The 21,884-nt window shown below is 51.7% G+C and overlaps 10 protein-coding genes across 10 annotated transcripts; 5 read left to right on the top strand and 5 right to left on the bottom strand.

Annotated features, from left to right (window-relative positions):
• Positions 1-215: 215 nt before the first annotated feature.
• Positions 216-2,597, bottom strand: CC1G_03913 (tyrosine phosphatase; the record flags this gene model as incomplete). Its single annotated transcript, XM_001833644.1, has 4 exons — positions 216-762; positions 817-1,067; positions 1,123-1,956; positions 2,010-2,597. The coding sequence occupies 4 exons, from the start codon at positions 2,595-2,597 to the stop codon at positions 216-218; spliced, it is 2,220 nt and encodes a 739-aa protein (XP_001833696.1).
• A 785-nt stretch (positions 2,598-3,382) lies between these two features.
• Positions 3,383-4,554, bottom strand: CC1G_03912 (GDSL Lipase/Acylhydrolase; the record flags this gene model as incomplete). The annotated part of the gene is made up of 5 exons (XM_001833643.2): positions 3,383-3,579; positions 3,652-3,734; positions 3,805-4,254; positions 4,319-4,401; positions 4,455-4,554. 5 exons carry the CDS (start codon positions 4,552-4,554, stop codon positions 3,510-3,512), a joined length of 786 nt encoding a protein of 261 aa, XP_001833695.2. The 3' UTR covers positions 3,383-3,509.
• Positions 4,555-4,733: 179 nt separating this feature from the next.
• Positions 4,734-5,668, top strand: CC1G_03911 (hypothetical protein; the record flags this gene model as incomplete). Its single annotated transcript, XM_001833642.2, has 2 exons — positions 4,734-4,809; positions 4,875-5,668. The coding sequence occupies 2 exons, from the start codon at positions 4,734-4,736 to the stop codon at positions 5,666-5,668; spliced, it is 870 nt and encodes a 289-aa protein (XP_001833694.2).
• A 317-nt stretch (positions 5,669-5,985) lies between these two features.
• CC1G_13973 (hypothetical protein) lies at positions 5,986-7,566 on the bottom strand (the record flags this gene model as incomplete). The annotated part of the gene is made up of 7 exons (XM_002911888.1): positions 5,986-6,360; positions 6,419-6,495; positions 6,557-6,639; positions 6,694-6,708; positions 6,771-6,994; positions 7,060-7,252; positions 7,379-7,566. The coding sequence occupies 7 exons, from the start codon at positions 7,564-7,566 to the stop codon at positions 5,986-5,988; spliced, it is 1,155 nt and encodes a 384-aa protein (XP_002911934.1).
• A 425-nt stretch (positions 7,567-7,991) lies between these two features.
• On the bottom strand, positions 7,992-9,178 carry CC1G_13972 (hypothetical protein; the record flags this gene model as incomplete). Its single annotated transcript, XM_002911887.1, has 6 exons — positions 7,992-8,012; positions 8,068-8,166; positions 8,220-8,578; positions 8,633-8,739; positions 8,791-8,852; positions 9,047-9,178. The coding sequence occupies 6 exons, from the start codon at positions 9,176-9,178 to the stop codon at positions 7,992-7,994; spliced, it is 780 nt and encodes a 259-aa protein (XP_002911933.1).
• Positions 9,179-9,621: 443 nt separating this feature from the next.
• CC1G_03909 (hypothetical protein) lies at positions 9,622-10,776 on the top strand (the record flags this gene model as incomplete). Its single annotated transcript, XM_001833640.1, has 8 exons — positions 9,622-9,703; positions 9,752-9,772; positions 9,827-9,997; positions 10,048-10,132; positions 10,183-10,331; positions 10,384-10,394; positions 10,448-10,582; positions 10,636-10,776. The coding sequence occupies 8 exons, from the start codon at positions 9,622-9,624 to the stop codon at positions 10,774-10,776; spliced, it is 795 nt and encodes a 264-aa protein (XP_001833692.1).
• A 292-nt stretch (positions 10,777-11,068) lies between these two features.
• On the top strand, positions 11,069-13,003 carry CC1G_03908 (adenylyl cyclase-associated protein; the record flags this gene model as incomplete). The annotated part of the gene is made up of 8 exons (XM_001833639.1): positions 11,069-11,121; positions 11,184-11,472; positions 11,532-11,762; positions 11,818-11,900; positions 11,953-12,296; positions 12,350-12,441; positions 12,496-12,619; positions 12,684-13,003. 8 exons carry the CDS (start codon positions 11,069-11,071, stop codon positions 13,001-13,003), a joined length of 1,536 nt encoding a protein of 511 aa, XP_001833691.1.
• An 893-nt stretch (positions 13,004-13,896) lies between these two features.
• Positions 13,897-15,927, bottom strand: CC1G_03907 (hypothetical protein; the record flags this gene model as incomplete). The annotated part of the gene is made up of 2 exons (XM_001833638.1): positions 13,897-15,606; positions 15,685-15,927. The coding sequence occupies 2 exons, from the start codon at positions 15,925-15,927 to the stop codon at positions 13,897-13,899; spliced, it is 1,953 nt and encodes a 650-aa protein (XP_001833690.1).
• A 509-nt stretch (positions 15,928-16,436) lies between these two features.
• CC1G_03906 (trehalose phosphorylase) lies at positions 16,437-19,501 on the top strand (the record flags this gene model as incomplete). Its single annotated transcript, XM_001833637.2, has 13 exons — positions 16,437-16,550; positions 16,611-16,856; positions 16,907-17,316; positions 17,370-17,455; positions 17,514-17,527; positions 17,583-17,635; positions 17,694-17,893; positions 17,948-18,124; positions 18,180-18,255; positions 18,306-18,338; positions 18,389-18,507; positions 18,561-18,791; positions 18,853-19,501. 13 exons carry the CDS (start codon positions 16,437-16,439, stop codon positions 19,302-19,304), a joined length of 2,211 nt encoding a protein of 736 aa, XP_001833689.1. The 3' UTR covers positions 19,305-19,501.
• A 1,541-nt stretch (positions 19,502-21,042) lies between these two features.
• Positions 21,043-21,722, top strand: CC1G_03905 (hypothetical protein; the record flags this gene model as incomplete). Its single annotated transcript, XM_001833636.1, has 6 exons — positions 21,043-21,216; positions 21,273-21,350; positions 21,403-21,430; positions 21,481-21,551; positions 21,605-21,660; positions 21,710-21,722. The coding sequence occupies 6 exons, from the start codon at positions 21,043-21,045 to the stop codon at positions 21,720-21,722; spliced, it is 420 nt and encodes a 139-aa protein (XP_001833688.1).
• Positions 21,723-21,884: the final 162 nt, after the last annotated feature.

The following is a 21,884-nucleotide window of genomic DNA, read 5'->3' as shown; positions in this document are numbered from 1 at the left end:
AACAGTGGCAGGCAGACAGTGAAGGCGTGTGTTAAAGTGAGATGATTGACGACGGGGATGTCGTTCCGTGGTGCAATACAAGCGTTGAATGACATTAGGCGTTGAGCCAGTTGGATCTGAAGCACGCTTCCGCAGTTACGCGAAGGTACATCCGGTAGATGGTCGTCGAGGTCGTGCATTCCAGACGCGTCGTCATTTACGTCGAGGTGGCTTCATTAGTGGAAGTTTAGCGGCATGCGAGTGGGACCATAAGTCTCCGAGCGAACAAGATGGCGGAGAGGTTTCTTGTTCATCTTGAGAGCGGCCACCTTGTTCGGAGGAGGACAAGGGCTGTCACCAAGGTCGGTGTCCGTGTCGTCGCCAGTCTCAGCGGTGGTGTTGGCGTCCTCGGCAAGAGTGCCCAACGAGACTGTACCAGCGCGACGGGTGCGAGCAGCATTGCCCGCAGCGAAGAGACCAGCGGGGGCGGTATTCCGCTTGGGTTGAAGTTGTTGGCTGAGGGCATTCTTCAAAGGACCATCGCCATAAGCGTAGGACTTGTGACGACCGAATTTAGCCTTGCGGAATTGGTCCAAATCTTGCTGACGGGACAGGGCGTGATTAGGATCATCCATAGTCACGTACGCGTTTGGCTCGCATTTACGACCGGAGGTTTTGAAGTAGTTGCAGTAGCCGCCTTCAAGGATGTAAACTTCAGGATAGTGGATCTTGGGATACACATGGTTGTTCATGGCACGATCCCTGGCCCGCAGATGCTTCGCACTGAAGGAGCACGTAAGCTTGGTGAGAGCGACAAAAGTCCAACATTTGGCTTACAAGGTAGGGGCTCGCTTGGCACTGAACTCGCAATGGAAGACGAGGATAGTCTTCCTGGTACTATCCCCACTGACCGATGGTTTCGGTTTCGTCAGGCTGGGCCCAAGCAGCAGCTCTTCGACAGCAGTGGTCGTGTTGATGTTAACCGCGCCACGGATATGGCCACCAGCATACTCGTAATCGAAGCGACAGTCGATCACATGGTAGTCGTGAATCTGATCATCGTACTTGCCATCCAAAAGGTCGTCCAACTATAGGAGAAGAAAGATAAAGCAACGCGCAAGGGGGATGAAAAATGCAACTGACCGTCGGGACAGATATTCTCATGAGGCCATCCTCGGTAACGCGGTGGCAAGGGAGAATTTTGCCATGAGCCTCGTTGTCGCCAAAGCCAGGCAAGCCAGGAGCCAAAAAGCGCCGGGAAGGACTGTCCTTCATGACGAGGGCGCTCGCACCAGTCAACGGCCTAAAGTCCTCAGTGCCGTCACAACGCCTAATGGTCTTGACTTGTTGGCGCTTCGCATACGCCTGGGCAGGGGACGACATATCAGGGCCATCAAACGATGAGTCGGACTCTCCTTGAGCATAGATGGAAGGAGGAAGCAAAGCGGAGAAGGCGCGTCTCACTGGAGGCGCAGCGGGGGCGGGACTACTCTCTTCCTGTGAAAGGCCCGAAGACATATCCGGATGCGCAGAATGGATGTCAAAGTCCGATGGTTGAATCATTTCCGAGAGAACGGGACGGCGTCCGCGCTTCATGAAAAGTGCGGGAGCACCAAGACCTTGGAGAGTAGGCTTGCCGTTGCGACTGGTAGCAGCATTCGACACACGATCCAGTCTGGAGTCCGAGGGAGACGAAGCCAACATGCCAGGAGAGGAATCAGCATCTTTGTTGATGGCGCGGTTGGATTCGGGAGAGAATGAGCGGCGCTTCTTGGTCGTTGGTCCGCGGGGGGATTCGAATGATCGACGGGGTGATAGTGTGTCAAAGAAGAGGTTGTTGAAGCCGGTGACGGTAGGGACGGCGGATTTGGGCTCGGGTGAGAAGTTGACGGGTTCAAAGACAGGCTCAGGATCTAGGTGATACGAAGTATCCACATCCATGGCGTCATCCATTGGAGAGGAGGGTTGAGTTGGAATCTGGGTGGGATGAGCTAACTGGGAAAACTTTCTCGACAGGGGGTTGAACTTACGGTAGGTTTCTCTGGTTCTTCTGGAGACCGCATTGCGGACATCCATTCTACGGGCAAGGCAGCGCGCTGAAGCTTCTTGCCACTAGCGGTTCCACTGTTAGTCGATAGTTTTCCTTCTGGGAACTTAGGACTAGGAAGAAGGGAGGGACTGCTGTTGCTGATATCGCTGCCGAACAGGCGGGAGCTGCTGGTAGTGAGCGCGCGGGGCCGCGAGGCAGGTTTTGATGACGGGACGTTCAAGAGCCCGTGGCGTTGGGGCGGCATGGGAGAAATGTCCATTGCGTCGCAATCTGACGAGAGTTGGGCATGGCGCCTGGGAGGCGAGTTGAGGGACACATTGGATGCAAAGGAGGCTTCCAAGTCTGACGAGAGGTACTCGTCGATATCGTCGCGTTTCCGTTCTTTAGACTTGCGACTTGGTGGAGCGAGGAATCGAGTGGCAAAGAGGGCCATCTGTGAGTCTGAGCGAGTGTGTCTGTGTCGAGTGGATCGTTGGCGTTTGAGACCGCGGTGAGAGGCTGATGAGTCTAATAGTCGTGACATGAAAGGCATCGCGAGGTAGGGGTCGTGCACGGCAGAGGTAGCCATGGAGTCAGAACAAACGGTGGTGGTTGTACAAGAGGCAATGGGTGGCACAGTTGAAATAGTACAGTGGCACAGCGGCGCACAAAGGAGAAGGAAAAACGCGGTATTAGTTGCGAAAACCCAACATGAACCAAGTGGTACCGACCAGGGTCTCGTCAGAGGTTGATTTCAACTTGGTGTTGGATTTAAGGCGCGACCTGAACAGCAAACGTTGCGTCAGCACAAGCCGGGGAAATCCAAAAGGAGGATAAGTTGAGCCACTCTTTCCATTGTCCGCTGGATTTGGGGCGAACACATGGCAAAAGTTGAACATTCGAAGCCCAAAACAGAAGACTTGGCAAACAGAACCTGTGCATACCTTGAAATTCTTGAAACGAGTGTGTCGACGTGCGACGCCGTGCGCTACAGACAATAGGAGAAGGTTCAGACGACAAAGCAACAGCAAAAGACCCAACAGGTCTTACTGGAACAAGTGTGACGCTATAAACCGAAACCAACCAGGGTTTGTGGGCAAATGTAGGTCCCACACTCCTCGGCTGTCAGAGAAAGCAGCTTCTTCGCTGCTTCAATCGACGCAGAAACCTGTCTGTCCCGCGTCCAATCTTGCCTGGAGCGTATTTGATGTTTCGCCGGTGAAATGTGTCGCTAGCTGCTGGTAGACCTCACAGAAGACGCGCTTTCCTTGAATGTCTGGCCGCCAATATTTCCTTTATTTGTTCTCTGTTGGCAAATGTTCGACTTGACACGTGATCGTGTAGCTGACTTAATCCGGCCCCTGGTGACGCCTTTGTCCAGAAACGGACAGCAACCGGGGTTGGCGAAGCGCCCATGACATCCAATTTCGACCAAACCCCACAAACATGACGTTAATTAACACCTCTTGTCGAGGGTAAAACAAGGCAGTCAGAGTCCAATTTATGCTCCAACATTCGCTCTCTGGACCTGCAGACTTTCCTCTGGGGATTCCCACTTGATATCTTTCCATCTGGCCATCAAGGGTTCAGCACAACGTGGATCATGTTGAAATTTCAACAACAAAAGCGATGGAAATACGCACGGTGCAAACGCGAACCCGAGCTGTTCATAATGCACGTCCGGATACTTTTCGGCAATAACTTTGATGAGGGCCTCGTAGACAACCTGGGCCCGACGTCAGTGGAGACGTTTCGAAAGCTACAGAATGTTATCGTATAAGCAAGTCGTCGCATACCTTATAACCGGCTTCATTCAAGTGCAAACCATCCGGCAAGTACTTGGACAACGCCTTCTCGCCCTCACCAGCGCCTTTCCAGAGCGGAGTCCAGGCATCAACAACAGCCACATTCTTTTCTCTTGCAATCTCCATGACGGCCGAGGCGTACTCCTTGGTAACATCGAACAACCTGTCCAGCTCTACCGGCGGATCCCTCGACTCCAGATCGGCTTTCCGAGTGTGTGTATTCACAGGTGGCGGAGTTATCAAGATAATCCGGGTGTGCGGGGCATAGTAAGGCGAGTTTGGAGAATGGACGAGGTCTACCATTTCTCGAAGGTTCGCTTTGAATTTGTTGAGGGGGACGTGCTGAGGCGATGGTTTGATACACGCATCGTTCGCCCCGAACCAGATCGTGAGGACGCGGACCTTTGGACCATTGGCAGCTTCATCCTTCTTGGCCAGACACTGCATGCGACCATCGTGAGACGTGGGTCGAGCTCTCCATTCCACGTAGCGCCGCCGTTCGCACCTGTTTGAAGACGGGTAGTGCCCAATCTGTATTGTAGCCCGAAAAGCCCCTATTCAGAACGTCGAGCTTCCTTGCGTAGACGTCTATCCAGCGTCACGATCAATTGCAGTAGCGTTTCAAGAGGAATGATACTAACGCGACAGCCTCTGACCAATCCCCGTATCTCCTGGTGCCCAGGATCCTTGAGTGATAGAATCTCCGAAGAGCATGAATATATCCTGGACATATGCTGCCATGCTCGAGTACCTGAGGTCTTCTAGCGTACCGATCTTCAACAGAAATAGGAGTCGGAGGAAGAAGGCTAAGAACTCGGTGTACACTTGAGGCTAATCATCGGAGTTCTTTATCTGAACTCATACCATCAAAATCCATGAATGCTCTTTCTTCTTGAAACGTAACCACAACGAGGGGAATAATGTCAGACTCGGACTCGACTCGACCTGTTCGACTGCGCGTATCGAATAAAAAGGCATACGTCTGGGATGTAGACGGTAAACCTTTACTTGGTTTTCGCTGCAATTTATTCATTAACCGCCAATTGGGATTTCCAAGCCAGACATAGCTACAATCCGATCTAAGTATCGTTTGTGTGGTGTACTGTCTGGTACACTCCCACATTTATCCCAGCAGAACGTATTTCTGGGCATACCACTCGTGCTACTCCCGGAAGAAGCTGTGCTGCTGGTCGAAACAGGCGCTGCAGTCCTCGTCGACGACCCATCTGCCCATACCCACCCCTTCCTCTGCGAGATACAAGACTGGAATAAAGAGCAAGAAGATGCAATGAAAGCTCAATTGGCGTTACTCGAAGAGAAAGTGGTGAAAGAGAGTTCAGGTTCAGGGAGGGCGCTGTCGGAGGAGGCTCAGAGGAAGAGGAGGGAAAGGGAGGAGCGGAAAAAGGCTTTAGCAGCTTCTGCCCAGAAGGAAGAAGGCGAAGAAGGCCCTTCTTCGGCAGCGGAACCATCTGCTGCACCTTCTTCGAAAACGCCAGAACCGCCCTCTACGACTGCAGCATCGCCTGCTGCACCCCCGACGACGGAGAAGACGTTCAGCAAAACCTCTTCGACACCATACACTATCACGATCCCTGCCTCTTCGAACTCCTTGTCGTGGTATCACGATGGGGACAAGTCGAATGTCTACACAACACTGGAGGAGGCCAAGGCAGCGGGCATTTGGGACTACCCTTCTAACCTCGAAGAGCGTGCTCGATGCGGGGTGTTCAAAGGGCTATGGGATCAAGGATACTTCATGGGCGGAGGAATCAAGTTTGGAGGAGATTACCTCGTCTATCCAGGTCATGCCTTCCCTTTCCCTCTCGAGTATGACCTGCTGATACCAGTCCAATAGGCGATCCTCTAAGATACCACTCGCATTTCGTCGCAACGGTCATTCCAGCACCAACTTCAACTTTGCGACCAATGGAGATCGTCGCCCATGGTCGACTGGGTACGGCCACCAAAAAATCGCACCTGCTTTGCGGATGGGACGACGAAAAGAAAGAAGTAACGTATCTCTCCATCGAATGGGCTGGATTCGGCTAGTCTTCACATGTACGAATGTACGAGAGAGTCTACCCCGTCGCGTCTTATCTCAACTTGAACACTTGCGAAAACCGAAATCCAGAAACCCCGTGAATTATTCGAACGCAAATGAGGAAACATGGGTCAATCCACTTTCCTCCTCGAAAGCGTAACTCGTTGTCTCGTAGACTTTGTAGGCAATGATGGAGGGGCGTCCTTCCCAATCTTGCCGAGTTCATGTGCCTCTCCCTCTTCCACACTCTCAGCAGCGTCGCTAAACGCTCTACTCCTCCCCGGGACACCACCACCAGTACTCGAACTTCCAGCAGGCCGTCCACCACCAACGCTAAGTATCCGCACGATATTATCGTTCAGCCAAATAACAAGCGCGAAAACGGGGACGCGGATTGGGATGAAAGGGGATGGGTGGCGGATTGTGTCGGGAGCGTTGGTGGACGGAGGGAGTGGGTTGTAGGGGTCGTGAGGGCGAGGGTTACTGTGCATTGCGAGAATGATGTACTGCAAGGATTTACGGTATTGAGAGGGAATACGGGAGTGGATAGTCCACAACACTTACGGCGGGGTATACGAGCGCAAAGAGAGCGGCACTAGCGAGCCCCCGTCCTAACATGCAGATTGCCGTTGCAGGGAGACCTACAGGCACTTTTTTTGAGAAACATGCAAGGTCGTCGAGTTGGACACGACATAAACGCACCGAAAGCAAGGTAATAAGCCCAACGTTCTTCTAAATGGCGCACACGTCTAGCCAGGGACATTCCACGCGAAATCCAAATGAACCTAGACGTCAAGGCCATCAATATCATTCCCTCCTGAGCCAAGGGTCCGCCATACTCGAAGCAATAATACCTGTGACAACCGGCAATACGTCAGTCAGCTAGTCCATCCAGAACAGAGTTACAGCGACTTACGCATCTATCCAGCAGAAAAACACGAAACCGGCAAAGGGACCAACATAGGGTATGATTCCCAATCCGAACGAGACAAGCAACGAGGTGAAGACCATGACAATTCTATACGCAGAAGTTGCCAGCGCTTTTAGCATCCCAGCATACCCCGTAGGTTGGGCTGCAGCACCTCGCCCTCCATAGTTCAGAGCGTACGTGCGTTTGGCTATGATTCCGCACCAGGTACTCTAAAGTCAAGTGTTAAGCGTGTCAGTGACTATATTTGGGATTGACTTGACGTGGACACACGTACGTTCAGATAGAAAGAGACACCCAGAACGGGGAGCAACCACAAAACGTGGTAGAACCATCCAATGTTTCGGTGTAGCCACCGCTCTTGGTTCCGGACTAGAGGTTCAAGGAGAAGTTCGAATGTATATATCGATACGACCGAGAGGGAGTTGAGCAAGAAGGATTTGTAGACGTTGGCTCGGATTTCTGGGTCGCTTTATAGTGCGACAGTGTGGGGCAGTACCAGGTTGGCCGGATGATCGATGGGTCGACGTATAGAGAAAGAAATAAGATATATATCGGTTCTCGTTCGCAGTTCGTTTATAGAGGACTAAGCATACCTAGTCACAGTTCTAAAGACGACATTCCATCTAAAAGCATCGTATAGCCCACACCACGCCCACTGGAGTTGGAGTTGCAGAGATTCGCCGACAGAGAGAAATGTTGGATATGATTCTCTGGACGAAAGTCGGGTATCAGGACCAGGGTAATAAGCCTGCGGTTTTGCAGGATAATAGGGCTGCGACATGGAGGCACCTGGCCTTTGCAGACGAGAAACGCGACGAATGGGAGGACGAGCAGCCAAAACCCGTGGTAACCGTATTGGTGTCAAACCCTAACCTTAACTTAGGAGTTAATGTAGCCATGGCGCTTCTTGATAGCGCTCGAGCCCTAGCGAAGACATTGGCGAGCAAGGTGCCCTTTCATTATAGGATACACTAATGGACATAAGCAACAGTTAGGTTGTAGAGCCGAGACAATTATATCCGGACGCAACAGTAGAGAGACAGAAGATATGGAACTACACTGGTACAACTTGCAAGCTAATAAATTAAGAATACAAATGAGAAAGAGAACAATTGAAAAGTGCAAAAAAAACCGTGGCCACGGTGAGATGAGACAAGATCACATCGAGAAGAAAGAGATAAACAGGAGGTCAAGTCATGACTAGAATCAAGATGACTTCTTAGCGGTCTGGGAATACGACGTCAGCGTCATCCACAGTCGGCGTGGAGCTACGTATGCTTACCGTTTTCTTTGTTGTTGATGATTTGGCCGCAGCCTTCTTAGCGGGTGCCTTCTTAGCAGCAGTCTTTGCCTTTGCAGCGGGTGTGGTACCAGTCACAGCCTACCATGCAACGGTCAATGAACGATAGCTAGGCGGGAAAGACTTCCACATACCTTCTTGGCCTTTGGAGCGGACGTCGTTTTCTTTGGAGCGGCAGCCTTGGGCTTAGCCACTGTCTTCTTCGGTGCAGCGGAAGCCTTCTTCGTCGTTGTTGAAGCCTTTGGCTTCGATGCGGGTGCAGCCTTCTTGGTAGTTGATGACTTGGTTGTCGACTTAGTGGTGGACTTGGTGGTCGTCGATTTGGCAGCCTTAGCCTTAGCGTCAGAGGCGGGCTTGGAAGCGGGCTTCTTGGAGGCAGGTTTGGCGGCAGGTTTGGCTTTGGAAGCTGGCTTAGCCTTGGATGTAGGCTTGTTCTCCTTCGCGGCATCGGCGGACTTGGACTTGGGCGCAAGCTTAACACGACCGGAAGGACCTTGAATATCCAGGTCAGACTTGGGTGGACGCTACGCTGTCGGTATCAACTTACCCTTGGGGAGGACAAAGACATTCTTTTCTGCACCAGTGGAGATGGCTCTCGACAGTTGAGAGACTTGGGCGGCGCCAAACTCAAGCTTGTACTTGCTCTCAACATACCTAGACAAAGGTTAGCTCATGTTGATTCCACCGATCACGAAGGCCACCCACTTCTTGATCTGTTGACGGGAAACACCAATGCGGGCATCTTCCTTATGCTCAGCAATGCATTCCTGTAACGTAAATGTGAGCCGTGTTCACCGCAGTCGACAGCGACAGTGCCAGGCATAGCCACCCTTGGTTGGAGCGTCGACACACTGGAACCACCCTCTACGCTGCTGGCTCGCAGCCGTTGAAGGATAAAGACCACATGTAGTCGAAGACTGGACCTTCAGGCAGGCTAGCCTCGGCAGAGAAAATAATTTACCTTGATCATGTCCGCCCATGAAGGGTGAGAGGAGGCCTTTGCGGCAGGCTTCTTGGCGGTTGCTGGCTTTGCAGCAGCTTTAGTGGTGGACTTTGTGTCCTTAGTAGTTGTAGCAGCTTTGCCTCGGGCCATTGGAAGGTATTAAGTCTTGAGGAGGGAGGGGAAAGGGGCGGAGGGCGGTGGTTGGCGTGGTTTGTGGTAGCAAAAAAGGGGATGATAACACGGCGATGCGCCTCGCTATTTATACCAATTCGCCTTAGTCCCACGTGACAAGTAGACACTCCCAATAAACAAACCTTGTACACACTCTTGACGATATCCAAAATTTATTGGCTTCGGTAAACACATGCTCAAGAAGGTCTTCAAGCTGACCATACAAATTTTGAGAACTTCAAGTTCCTAGCGACCGAGATTTAGAGCGAATACGAGGGGCTGATGGGTTTGTTTATCAATTCAGGCGCGTGCGGCGCGTCGACCGCGTCGGAGAGTCGCGCACCACGTGACAGACTTCCATTTCCGGAGCACGAAAGGTGCCTTGCTTCTCGCGGCCAATCAGAGCCCGTCAAATTTCCTCCATGACCATTACGCCAGCGCTCAGAGCCTCAGCCCGGTCTGCCTATCGAGACCTATGGCGAGCAGCCTCTGTCACTTTCCGGGGTGCGTTGAAATGGAAAATATGCTTGCATGTTACTGAATGAATTCTAGGCGATGAACCCGTTCTACAAGGTGTGTAACCGCTGCCAGCAGAGCTCGGGACGAAGGCGCTCAACGAGGAAACAGCTTTCCGGCAGAAAATGCGGAACGACGCTATAGCCGCTGCTCAAACAGCGAACGATGCTGCTTCATATGAGCAACACACTGCCTTGTTCAAGGATATTGCAACGGTCCTCCGAAAGAACATCGTGCAGGCCGCGAAAGTGAGGCAGCTGGAGGACGGAACAGACATCTACCGTGCGTCTCCCGTATATCCTGTGCCTGGCTTGAAACTAATGTTGAGACAGATGTCAATATCCGAGAGGAAACTGAACTGGGCGACAACGAGTCTATCAAGTCACCACCTCCCATCCCTCCCAGGCGCAGCAAACGGTATGTCTTCCAGCCAACGTGAACGTCCCGACGAGAACTCTGATTGCCAGTGAAGCGTCAAATGCTGCTCCAGCTGAAGAGCACCCTTCTTCTCCACCCTCGACTAAGCGCATGTCCTATTCAGCCTTGAAACGTGCTCATACCCAACGTATTGTTCCGGAGTTGAAGGAGGAGGATTTAGAGGAGAGTTTCGTTCGAGGTGCGTGTCTCCTGATCTTGGTGTATTTGCCCTGTCGCTGATCTCAGTGCAGGTAGTGGACCGGTATGCACTACCGTAGTTTTCGGTTTCACCCGCCATAATGCTTGTATTAATAGGGTGGTCAATCAATCAATAAAACGGAAAACAATGTCCAGCTCCTTCATAAGCCCACTGGGATTCGAGTGTCCTGTCAAGAAACCCGTTCCCTCAGCCAGAATCGAAAGATAGCGCGGAAGAGATTGTTGGAGAAGGTATGATGGATGCTCTCGAAGATTGAACAGACGATCGCTTAAAGGCAACTCAGCTGGACAAACTTGCGAACCCTGGACTGTCGAAAGAGGAGATGAAGCTTGCAAAGAAACGAGAACGGGAGCGCCAGCGGCGCAAGAAGGCCAAGAAGAAAGCTTTGGCGAAGGAGGTAAACGCTGAGGTAGAAGAGCGTTGAGACCCAAGACGCTGGCTGGCCTTGAACTCAGATGGTCTCTTGTTTACTGACCGCGAAATTTAGCTTCGCCTACACACATCAGACGCCTCTTTGTAGTCTACAATTCCCCGTACTAGATTCTACGCACCGAAATTAGACTTGTTTCCACTTTTCCAATAACGATGATGGCGGCACATTCCGATCATCAATGGCAACGCGAACACGCAGCACCGTTGCGCACAACTTGTCCGTTCATCCACCGTCGACGTCGCTGACCGCACGCTCGACATTTGCTACTCACTACTTGACAACGATGGCGACCCAACAAGCAGGCGGCCTTCACTCACTCGCCACCATCATTAAACGGTGAGCACTATAATCGACCATTACGAAGCAACGGCATGATTGAATCTTGTCTTCATCATCAGCCTTGAGGCAGCAACTTCCCGAATCGAGGATATCGTCGCCAGTCAAGGAAGCCTAGTTCCTGGTGCGGCCCCTGCTCAGGCCGCTACTCCCACCTCTGGGTCCACTGCGACGGGGGCTGCCGCCCCACCCCCACCGCCTCCGCCCCCACCTCCACCCGTTGCCCAGGAACCTGCTGTCCGGGAGACACCAAAGAGCGTGACTGCCTTTGACGAACAGGTTCTCGAAGGCAAGGTCAAGCCCTTTGTCAAGCTCAGCAAAGAACTTGGAGATGAGAGCGTGAGCGAGTTGGTGCGTCTTGCCGATGCTCTTATCTACATCCTACCCTCTGCTTAACGCGTGTCGTACAGGCTGACTTGATCGAGAAGCAATACGCTGCTCTTCGATCCTTCTTGCTCATTGCCGCAACATGTCAGAAACCTGACCAAAAGGCTTTGGAGGGTTTGTTGCGCGACCTCGAAGAATCCATCAAGGCTATTCCCAAGGCGAAAGAGGCTCGGCGATCCACCGGGAGCAGAGATTTTGCGCAGCATCTTACCTTCATGGCTGAGGGTGCACCTGCGATTGGGTGGGTTGTTAGCGTATGTAACTTTCAAGTTGTTAGAAGATGGGTTCCTTGCTGATATGTCCCTGTAGCCTACCCCTGCACCGTATGTTGGCGACGTCAAGGAGTCAACTGAGTTCTGGGGTAACAGAATCATCAAGGAATGGAAAGAGAAGTGCGTGAGCCGTTGAAATAACGAATCCACTGAGTTAACGTCTGTCCTAAAGGAATCCCAAGCACGTCGAATTCGTTCGCGCGTTCATGGCTATCTTTGACGCCATGAGAGCCTTCGCGAAGGAGCACCACACCGCCGGCTTGGTCTGGAACGCAAAGGGCATTCCTTACGACCAATACAAGAGCCCTGCTGCAGGCGCTCCCGCCCCTCCACCTCCCCCGCCCCCTGCCCCCAAGGCGGCCACTGCGCCAGCTGGTGGAGCCGCATCAGTCTTTGCTGAGCTCAATAAGGGAGAAGCAATCACGCAGGGCCTGCGCAAGGTTGACAAGAGCGAGATGACACATAAGAACCCCGCTTTGCGAGCGGGAAGTACTGTTCCTTCTGCCCCTACTCCTGGTGCGTAACTACCACCTTCCTGCGAGGGCGATGTCTGAAACATGTGCGTGTAGCTGGGAAGAAGCCTATTAAGCCCACCAAGCCTTCAGCCCTTGCTGGAAAGAAACCACCCAAGTTTGTGCTAGAGGGTAACAAGTGGTTGATTGTATGTAATCTTCTCTCGATTTCGCTATTACCTTGCACTTACTGTGCATTACAGGAATGGCAGGAGAATGAAAGTCAATTGGTCGTAGAGAATGTCGAGATCAACCAATCTGTCAATATCTTCAACTGCAAGCAATCCACTATCATCATCAAGGGCAAGGTTAACGCTGTTACCATCCGTGCGTCACACTTTCACTTGTGCTACTACGAATTGCCTGTTGAACTACTGCTGCATCGTATCAGACAACAGTAGCAAAACCGCCGTCCTCGTTGAATCCGTCGTCTCTTCTGTCTCAGTTACTGCTTCTCCGTCCTTCACTCTACAGGTAACAGGCACGGCCCCCATGATTCAAGTTGACTCGACGGATTCCGGCCAAATCTACCTCTCCAACTCGAGCCTCAACGCTGAAATCACTACCGCCAAGTGCAGCGCTATTAATGTTAGTTTGCCGGTACCTGGGGAGGAGGACGGTGTGTTCGATGAGCACCCAGTGCCGGAGATGTTAAGGACCGTGGTCAAGGATGGCAAGCTCGTGACTACTGTTGTCGAGCACGTTGGATAAAGCAAGCCCAAATGCAACGGTGGGTGGATCATGGAGAAGATTTACTGAATTGGACACACTTGTGGGATAGGTTCTTTACATTTTGGAATTGGTACAGTACCAATGCATCGTGGAATTACAATACCCATTTCTTGGATACACTTTTGCAAGCGGACAACTCGTGTTTGTGGCTATTCTCAACCGCATCCACTTAGACATTCACAGTCGGACAGTGGAATGTTTAGCTGTAGAGTTCGGCACTCAAACACGAGGCGCTCAGGCGAAGATCCTGAGCGCTTCTATCGCTCCATCGATGGACACGCCCTCGACAAGAAAGATAGAAGACACTGAAATAGTGTTTCAGGGGCTGTCTGAAGGTTAGCAGCAGCTCTATATCCGTAGATAGCATCAAGTCTTGCAAGAGCAACGAGGCAATTGGAACCCACCTGACAGGCCTCCCATGTCACTTCGAAGAGACAATATTATTCCTGTCTCCGTGTCTAAAAAAACCATGTACCCTTGCGGTACCTCCCAAGTTCCGTTTCGCTTCTCTGTCAGTGGCACGTTTGACGAGCTGGTGGCAATCGATGGGAAAGACGGAGTAGTAAATGGATTGGGGGTGCGCACCGTATCGATTGTATTTGAATTATGCAACGGTATTAGTGGGAAGGATCAGATAAAGTAGGGTGAGGCAAGTGAAGGAAATGGGAATTCAATACATGCGTGCGATGGAGAGGATAGAGTGGGCTTTACTCACACGAGGGGTACCATGTGGGGAGGAAGGGGTAGGCAAATGCCATGGAAAGATGGGTATCGGGGCTCAGTTGGTATTGGGGATATTACGCCGTCTCCCGATGTGCTATCCCGGGCTGCGGGTGGAGAGTTAGATGAATGGATAGTAGGATGGGAGGTAGTCAATCATACTCCTCTTCGTATTGGTTGTCGTATCCTCCTGCGCCTCCAGTCGGACTTGCAGGGCGCCAGCCATCAATGACGAGCTCCTCTTCTCCGGTGTGACTCAAAGCTGAAGAGTACGGAGTTGCCCTCGAGGTCGTGCCGCTGTCGCCACCCAGGAAGGAAAATCCGTCGTCTTCGTCACTGTAAACACTCTCATGGTCTTCGTCGTCTTTCTCCCCGTCGCCGAAATGCAATGCCGCATCGAGACCAAGTAACCCGAGTGATTGGTCTTCTTCGAAGCCACTGCCGTCGTCGCCTTCCTCTTTGTCGTCTTCATCTGCTGAGCTTGAACCTTTCATGAACTGAGCAAGAGCTTCCAGGTTCAACCGACTCTTCTTCGGTCGAGGTTCAGTTTCTTTGTTCTTGGATTTACGCCTGGTCTTGGTGGCTTCAGTCGCCGATCCCCCGTCTTCCTCATTGTCTTCATCGTCTTGATCCCAACCCAAAACCCGTTGTAAGATCGCGGCTTCCTTTTCATCACGAAGGAAGCTTTCCAGCTCGCCTTCTACGAAAAGTTCGTCGTCCGGAATGGCAACTTCGTCGGACCCGCCACGCTCTGCTACGAGGAGTTGAAGTCGGGTTGGTCGGACGTGGCTGAATGTGGAGAGGGAAGATGTGGATAAGACGTAAGAGGTTAGAGGGAACGGGAAGGTGTAAGGCTTGGAAGGCTTCGATTTTGGGCGTGATTGGGATGGACCCGCGATGGCGAGTGGGTTCAACAAGAACCTCGTAGCTTCATCGAGCGTATGGTGAATCTTACGACGTTTAGGAGGGCGAGCGTCGCTGGTTGGTTCGGCTTCGCTACCCGTTGTCGACTTTTCGCTCGCGTCATCCTGATCCTCTGCAAGCTCGTCTGAAGAGAGCTCCAATCGGACATCAGGGAGAAGGACTTTGTGGAAGATTTCTTCATTGAATTTAATGACATCCTTGAGACCTCGCGCAACGATAGTACGTTTTGCTACCTTGGCGCGTCCCTTGACAGATTCGTACTTGCTAAGCCACGGTACCTTCTCGATAAGAGTAGCGACTTGGTCCTGGATTGCCTTGTATTGAGTCATCACGACAGTCTTCCCTATGCCAAGCCTGGCTCCGAGCGCTTTCCCCAAGTCACCAAGTGCTGATAGAGTTGATCTCGCTTCGGCCTCGAGTGAGAGCATAAAGATAGCACATGCTGTTGAAGCCGCCGAAGGCTTGCTCATGCCGTCAAACGGACACAGGCGCGCAAGGACGTGACAAAGAGAGGTGGCCGTATGTGTGACTGCATGCAATGACAGGGTTCGCAACGTCTTTAGTAAAGCCGAAGGTAGACCGCTATCAGCCTGGCTTTCTTGCAGGATGGATGCAAGATGAGTTTGCAAGGTTGTCATGAAGACGGAAGGATCCACTGGATTCGTGGTTATCTGCAAGGCGGATGTTACAGAGATAAAGGTTCGCGAGAGCAGCTGCGGCGAACATTTCAAGAGGACGGCAATGTCGTGAATGGAATCAGGGCGACTCGATTCCCGAAGAGCGATGATAAGACATGCACCAGCCACGAGTTTGGACTTCCTTCCCCAACGAAAATAACCAATGGATTTTGCCTGATTGAACAAGGTAGTGGCGCGGGGTGCGAGTCCGGAGGCGTTCATTGACACCGCTAGAGATTTGATGAAATTTGCCATCGTGTACTACGGGAAACAAGTCAGCTGGGGTATCCAATAAAGTGGCGGGAAGTGAAGAACAATAGGACAACCATAAGGACTTACCGCATTCTTTCGGTCTCTGGATTCTTGTCCCTGGCCAGCAAGAGCCCAGTTGGTGCGCGGATTCTTGAGGGTGTTGGGAGGCGGCGGACCCCAACGTTCGGGGTATTGGCCTGCGTCATTGGCCCAAGTCTGGTTTGTCAGAACCACCTGGCCTGGGTCTGTCAGGGTCCCGCATTCTGTACAGATTTCTGAGGCGGCAGCGTCGTCCCAGACTGTCTCCCCGCCGCACTCTGAGCACCCCATGACCGTCGGAGGCGAAATCCGAGTTCGCAGACGCCAGTGATAGAGCAAGAAATCGGCTGGACTGCGCAGCGGAGGCTATTTTGTGAGGTGAAGAAGCAAGGGGTGGCGGACAGTGGCGGTGCCCCTGTATCGGGTCGAGCGCTCACGTGGTCCCTAATTTGGCAAAGGCTTCTTTGTGCGTCAATGATTACATGGTCGAATCTTGGCTGTTGTCGCCCTCTGTGCTTCTAGATCTCGACGCGCAACCAAGGATCCCCGGCGTTCTTGCAAGACCCGCACTGATTATAGCAAGGGAAAGGCAATATATGATACTCTAGAGAAGGCCGATGTGGATTTTGTCATGGGACACCTTGTAGCCAGGGAAGTGGGGATACTTATTGGGGATCGGATTCGAAGACGAATGGATTACATTCTAGGGGACATGACCATTCACGGCGATTTCCATGGACGTCACAACTCCGCCTATATAAGGCACTCCTCCCCCTCTTCTCTTTTCTACCCAGACCAATATGGCCCACCTCAGTTTCCCCTTCCAAAGCTTGCCCAGTGAGGCAGTTCGCCGTCGCCTGTCGAGCACCGTTGGTCCTCGACCCAACATCCCCCCCACCTATGCGAGCCTCACTGTGAGTACATCGCTCTCATAGATCGCATCGATTGGCACTAATATCGCCTCACGATGTTAGCCTATGTGGGCCGGCATTGCTGGTGCTGTCGTCAACAACAACACAGAGTTCGAGATCTCCATTTCGATCCACGACTCTGTTTACAGCACCGACTTTGCCTCTTTGGCAATCCCCTTCTCACCCAACAACCCTGACAAGACCGCGAAAGAGATCGAGCAATATGTCTTGCAGGCTCTTCGCAAGTTCTCGGTTGAGCATCTTTGCAAGTTCCTTGGCGCTGGTATTACCGTCTCTCTCTTGAAGGAGGTATGTTGAATGCTATCCCCACCATGACTTGCCATCTGATCGCTATCTAGTCACCCAATCTCTGCACTAGGCTGTGGTTGGACATGGACATCGTCCCCATCGTCTTCAACATCAAACCCTTCCACACTGATTCCCTTACTCGTCCCAACATCAAGCACAGGATCTCTTCCACCACTGGCTCCTATGTTCCCTCTGGCACCGAGACCCCTACCGTCTACGTCGAGTCAGAGCACATGAAGGCCATGACTGGCCTCAAGGCTGATGTCTCTGGCAAGTTACCCATTCCGCGAACCCTTGATGAGCAAGCCGATTCTGCTGCTCGCAAGTGTATCATGTACTTCGGTCCTGGTAACAACCCTCGCTTGACTATCGGCCCACGCAATCAAGTTACTGTCGACGCCGCTGGTAAAATCCATCTTATCGATGATCTTGACGAGTTCAAGGCCACTGTTGGCAAAGGGTAAGCCAGTTTCGCATTTCTATGATGGACGGGCACCGATCGGCTATTTGCAGCACCTGGAACTCGGTTGTCAAACTCGCTGACGAGCTTCGAGAGAAGAAGGTTAAGATCGGCTTTTTCTCATCTACTCCCCAAGGAGGTACGTTTTCATCGGTTGCCAGATTCAAATACGCGTTCTAATATATACTATCATTAAGGTGGTGTCGCGCTCGTGAGTTGACGCGTCAGGCTAAATAAATGACGTTTTTACTGACTCCTTCCTTTAGATGCGTCACGCGCTCATTCGCTTTTTGACCGCTTTGGATGTTGATGCGGCATGGTGAGGCTTTGATCAATCTTCTATCTCTCGATCGGCTTCTAATCAGCCCTTCTAATAGGTATGTCCCTAACCCATCGCCAAGCGTGTTCCGTACCACCAAGAACAACCACAACATCCTCCAGGGCGTTGCTGCCCCGGATCTTCGCTTGACCCAAGAGCAGAAGGAAGGCTTCGACGCCTGGATCACCAAGAATGGTTTGCGGTGGACAGCGGAAGGTGGTCCACTGGCACCAGGCGGCGTTGACGTCGCTTTCATCGGTATGTGTCTAGTTTCTATTCTAAGTACCGTCTTATCTTACAACCTTTTGTCAGATGATCCGCAAATGCCTGGTCTTATCCCTCTTATCAAAAAGATTCGACCTGAACTCCCCATCGTGTACCGCTCGCACATTGAGATCCGAAGTGACCTCGTTCACGTCAAGGGCTCTCCTCAGGCTGAAGTCTGGGAATATCTCTGGAACAACATCCAACATGCCGACTTGTTCATTAGTAAGTCTTTTTTTTTGCATTGGAATTGGTCATGAAATCGATGTAACCTCTTCAGGTCACCCTGTCAGCAAGTTCGTGCCTAGCGATGTACCGCTCGAGAAGCTCTGCCTTTTGGGTGCTGCTACCGACTGGTATGTCATTCGTCTTTGCCGGCCGACCTCACTGCCTAATATGCATTCAGGCTCGACGGTCTCAACAAGGACTTGGACCCTTGGTGAGTATCTCTTAGCTTCCTGTGGCACCAATGAAGTAACATACTCCCAGGGATTCCCAGTACTACATGGGCGAATTCCGAAACTTGTGCCTCAAGGAGAAGATGCACGAACTCAAGTGGCCCGAACGTGACTACATCATTCAAATCGCCCGTTTCGACCCTGCCAAGGGTACGGTGCCTTTCCAGTTCGCCTATTCGAATTGCATTCTGATGGCATTCAAGGTATTCCCAGCGTCATCGACTCGTACTACAAGCTTCGCAAGCTCTTGAACGAGAAATCGCCTGAACTCAGCCAAGATGAACATCCTCAGCTTCTCCTCTGCGGACACGGCGCCGTCGACGATCCCGATGCAAGCATCATCTATGACCAGACCATGCAGCTTATCGCTTCGGCACCTTATAACGAATACGCTAACGATATCGTCGTCATGAGACTCCCTCCCAGTGACCAACGTAAGCACCTCTTCCTAGTTTTTCTGTGGCGTCATTCTTACTGCTTGCCCGTTCGCTCCAGTCCTCAACGCCCTGATGTCCAACTCTCGCATCGCGCTCCAGCTTTCTATTCGTGAAGGTTTCGAGATCAAGGTGTCCGAGGCCCTTCACGCTGGCAAGCCCATCGTCGCCTCCCGCACCGGTGGTATTCCTCTCCAAGTTGAGCACGGCAAGTCTGGCTACCTCGTCGAACCTGGCGACAACGAGACCGTTGCCAAGCACCTCTATGACCTCTACACCGATGAGGGACTCTACCGCGAGATGAGCCAGTACGCCAAGAAGCACGTCTCCGACGAGGTTTCAACCGTCGGTAACGCTCTCGCTTGGTTGTACCTCGCTGTTATGCTTCACCGTGGTGTTAAGCTCAAGCCGAACGGTGCTTGGATCAACGACATGGCTCGTCAGGAGACCGGTGAGCCTTATCTCCAAGACGAGCCTCGTCTTCCTCGTGGTGGTCTCCAGATGCAAGGATAGATGGCAGGCTTTCATATCCCATATCCTAGACCGCCTCATATACCTTGCTGAAACGACCTTGGGCTCTGTAGAATATTCTCCTTGTTACCCTGTGCTTCCGAACATCTCGTGTTGGCTGTAAAAATGGTTTTTGTAGTATACTCCAATGATAAGATCGCTGCTGTTTAAAGTAGAATGAATTGTATCTTGTTTGATTTTGAAGAACGATCGGCCATCTGGTCGACGTCGTAATCGGTCGAGATCGAGATTAAGCGCTCGTTTGGCGCTTAGGTGTTCATGGCACGTCAACTGGGGTTTCTGGTAAGGACGGGGGCAAGGCTCAACGATTTTCATTTGTAAATTTCTGGAGCTACAAAGTGCGACGGGCCACGGACCTCTTGGATTAAAATCCGCGGCGCCTGGAAGACACGCTCGATCTCCAAGCAAAAGCACCTGGTTGGCTACTAGGGTTGCTTCTCGATTGCGAAATGACATGATCTGTACTTCTAGTTAACGTCAACCGGTGTCGTCCCAATGCTTCAAACTGTAGCGACCTACACAAGTACAGAAGCCAACGTTCCAAATCTCTTCGACCGCTCGTCACAGTTCATTCCAGTATACATTCAAACGCTCGAGAGAATCGTGGATGGAAGCGGGCAACCCTGGTTTCACTTGCAACGTATGTTATTTATTTCCTCTTCTACGGGCGTGGTGTCAAGACGGTAACTGACCAGTGATGTGTCCTATGTCTCCTTCTAGCAGTGGTTCTGCGGAATGGATCGAGGCAGGAAAGTGGCGAAGATTTCGAGTGGATCTATTCCATCATGTCAAGAGTCGCTCGAGAAGGACCATACGGCAAGGGACAAAGCTCAATGTATTTTCATCATCTGGGGCATACACATTGCAGAAAATCCATTGTAATTCGGAGATATGGCCGAATCCTGATTTGTGTTCGTCCTGACCTGTGCCATTCGACAGTGTTGTATTTCCTACGCTTCGTCTAGCACTTCACCTCTCCCAAAATTGAGTTCGTGGCTGGAAGCTGCATGGAAGCAATTAGATCATCAGGCTCCGATAAGGACGACTCTGATGACAGGGATCAATCGCGGAGGTCATCATCTAGAGCCTGGTTGACTCCGATCGTGTCTTGCTCTTCCCGCCACTCAACAGTGCCGTTACGTTCGCCTATATAGCAGAACGCATCGACCCCCGGTTGCTCTCGTGTTCTTGAAAAGGTTACAGACAAATCTAAGAAATATGGCAGCGACATTAAGGTGAGCGGCGCCGAAATAATGCGATGGAGAGACGCGATCTTACCCGTCGTCGGTTAGGCGAATCCAAAAGGTTGGATCGATGTACCCTGCTTGTGTGACTTAGTGAAGTAGATGCTGACTTAGGGGCCCTGTTCTCCTAGGAACTCAAAGACATCCACCAAACACCTATCGACGTGAGTAGGCGCTTCATCTGTAGTCTTAATGGCTTCGTTGCCGATTGCCGAGCTCCAATTTGAAGCTTCATTGTATTCTACAACTTGCTGAGTGAAGCTGACGAAGTTTGTTACTCCAGGGTGTGACAGTGGTCGTGGACGATGACAACCTCTTTGAATGGAAGTGCTCGATAAAGGCTGCTGTGAGTAGGATGTAGACGTTAACTTCCCGACGATAACTGATTCATATCCCCTCGATTTCATCTCCCCTTTGAACGCAATGTGACTTGCCTGCGGCGTTGGGTACCTTCCCGTCGGCGATACTTGCCCACCATGGTCCTTCATATCCGTATCCTTTGGACGGCCTCACTCTCGACGTTTATCACCACTGTCACGATCTGGACCTCCTTTGTGTCAACGATATCGCAGTCAGACTCGCCGTACAAGGGTGGGACGTTCAACCTCAAGTTGACATTGCCCCCCAACTACCCTTTCAAGGCACCCACAGTACGTTTCCTTGTGCAAGGCCATCGGGATGTAGTTAACCCAGGTGACCTCCCAAGGTGACGTTTACGACCAAGATCTATCATCCTGGTATCAATGAAGAGGGCTCCATTTGTGTTCCCGTGCTTCGAGATGAGGTGAGCACTGTTATGCGATGGAATACGAAACCGAGTGCCAATGATGCTGTAGTGGAAGCCCACAGTGACACTTTCGTCTGGTAAGCCTTCTTGAAGCGATGTTGAACACCTTTCTGACAGTTCACCCCAGTCTTGCATATCATCCAAGACAAGTTGAACAACCCCAGCCCGGATGATCCTTTCGAACCTGATATTGCGGCGGTACGTCTGATGTCATAGATCTTGTCTAGGTGATTAACACCACTTTCCCTCAGCTCTTGAAAAACGATCAGGCCAAGTTCCTTGCTACTGCTAAGGAATGGACCAAGAAGTGTGTTCAATGTTCCTCCACATCGCCACAGGCTGACGCTTGCTTTCAGATACGCTTCATAAGTAAGGCCTCGTGCTGGGAGATGTGTGTTAGCGACTTTGATTTCACACCGGTATCATCACGATTCGGGGTTTAGTACGGCGGGCCGCTTTAGGGGGGCGTGAATGTCGGCGAGGCTTCTCAAGGAGATTAACAGGAGAAATGCGAGGAAGCCGTACACAGTG

The sequence above is a fragment of the Coprinopsis cinerea genome, assembly GCF_000182895.1.
Source record: "Coprinopsis cinerea okayama7#130 chromosome 2 map unlocalized cont3.2, whole genome shotgun sequence".
In the NCBI taxonomy this organism is placed as follows: domain Eukaryota; kingdom Fungi; phylum Basidiomycota; class Agaricomycetes; order Agaricales; family Psathyrellaceae; genus Coprinopsis; species Coprinopsis cinerea.
Note: the sequence above shows the minus strand (reverse complement) of the source record. Positions and strands in the feature narration are given on the sequence as shown.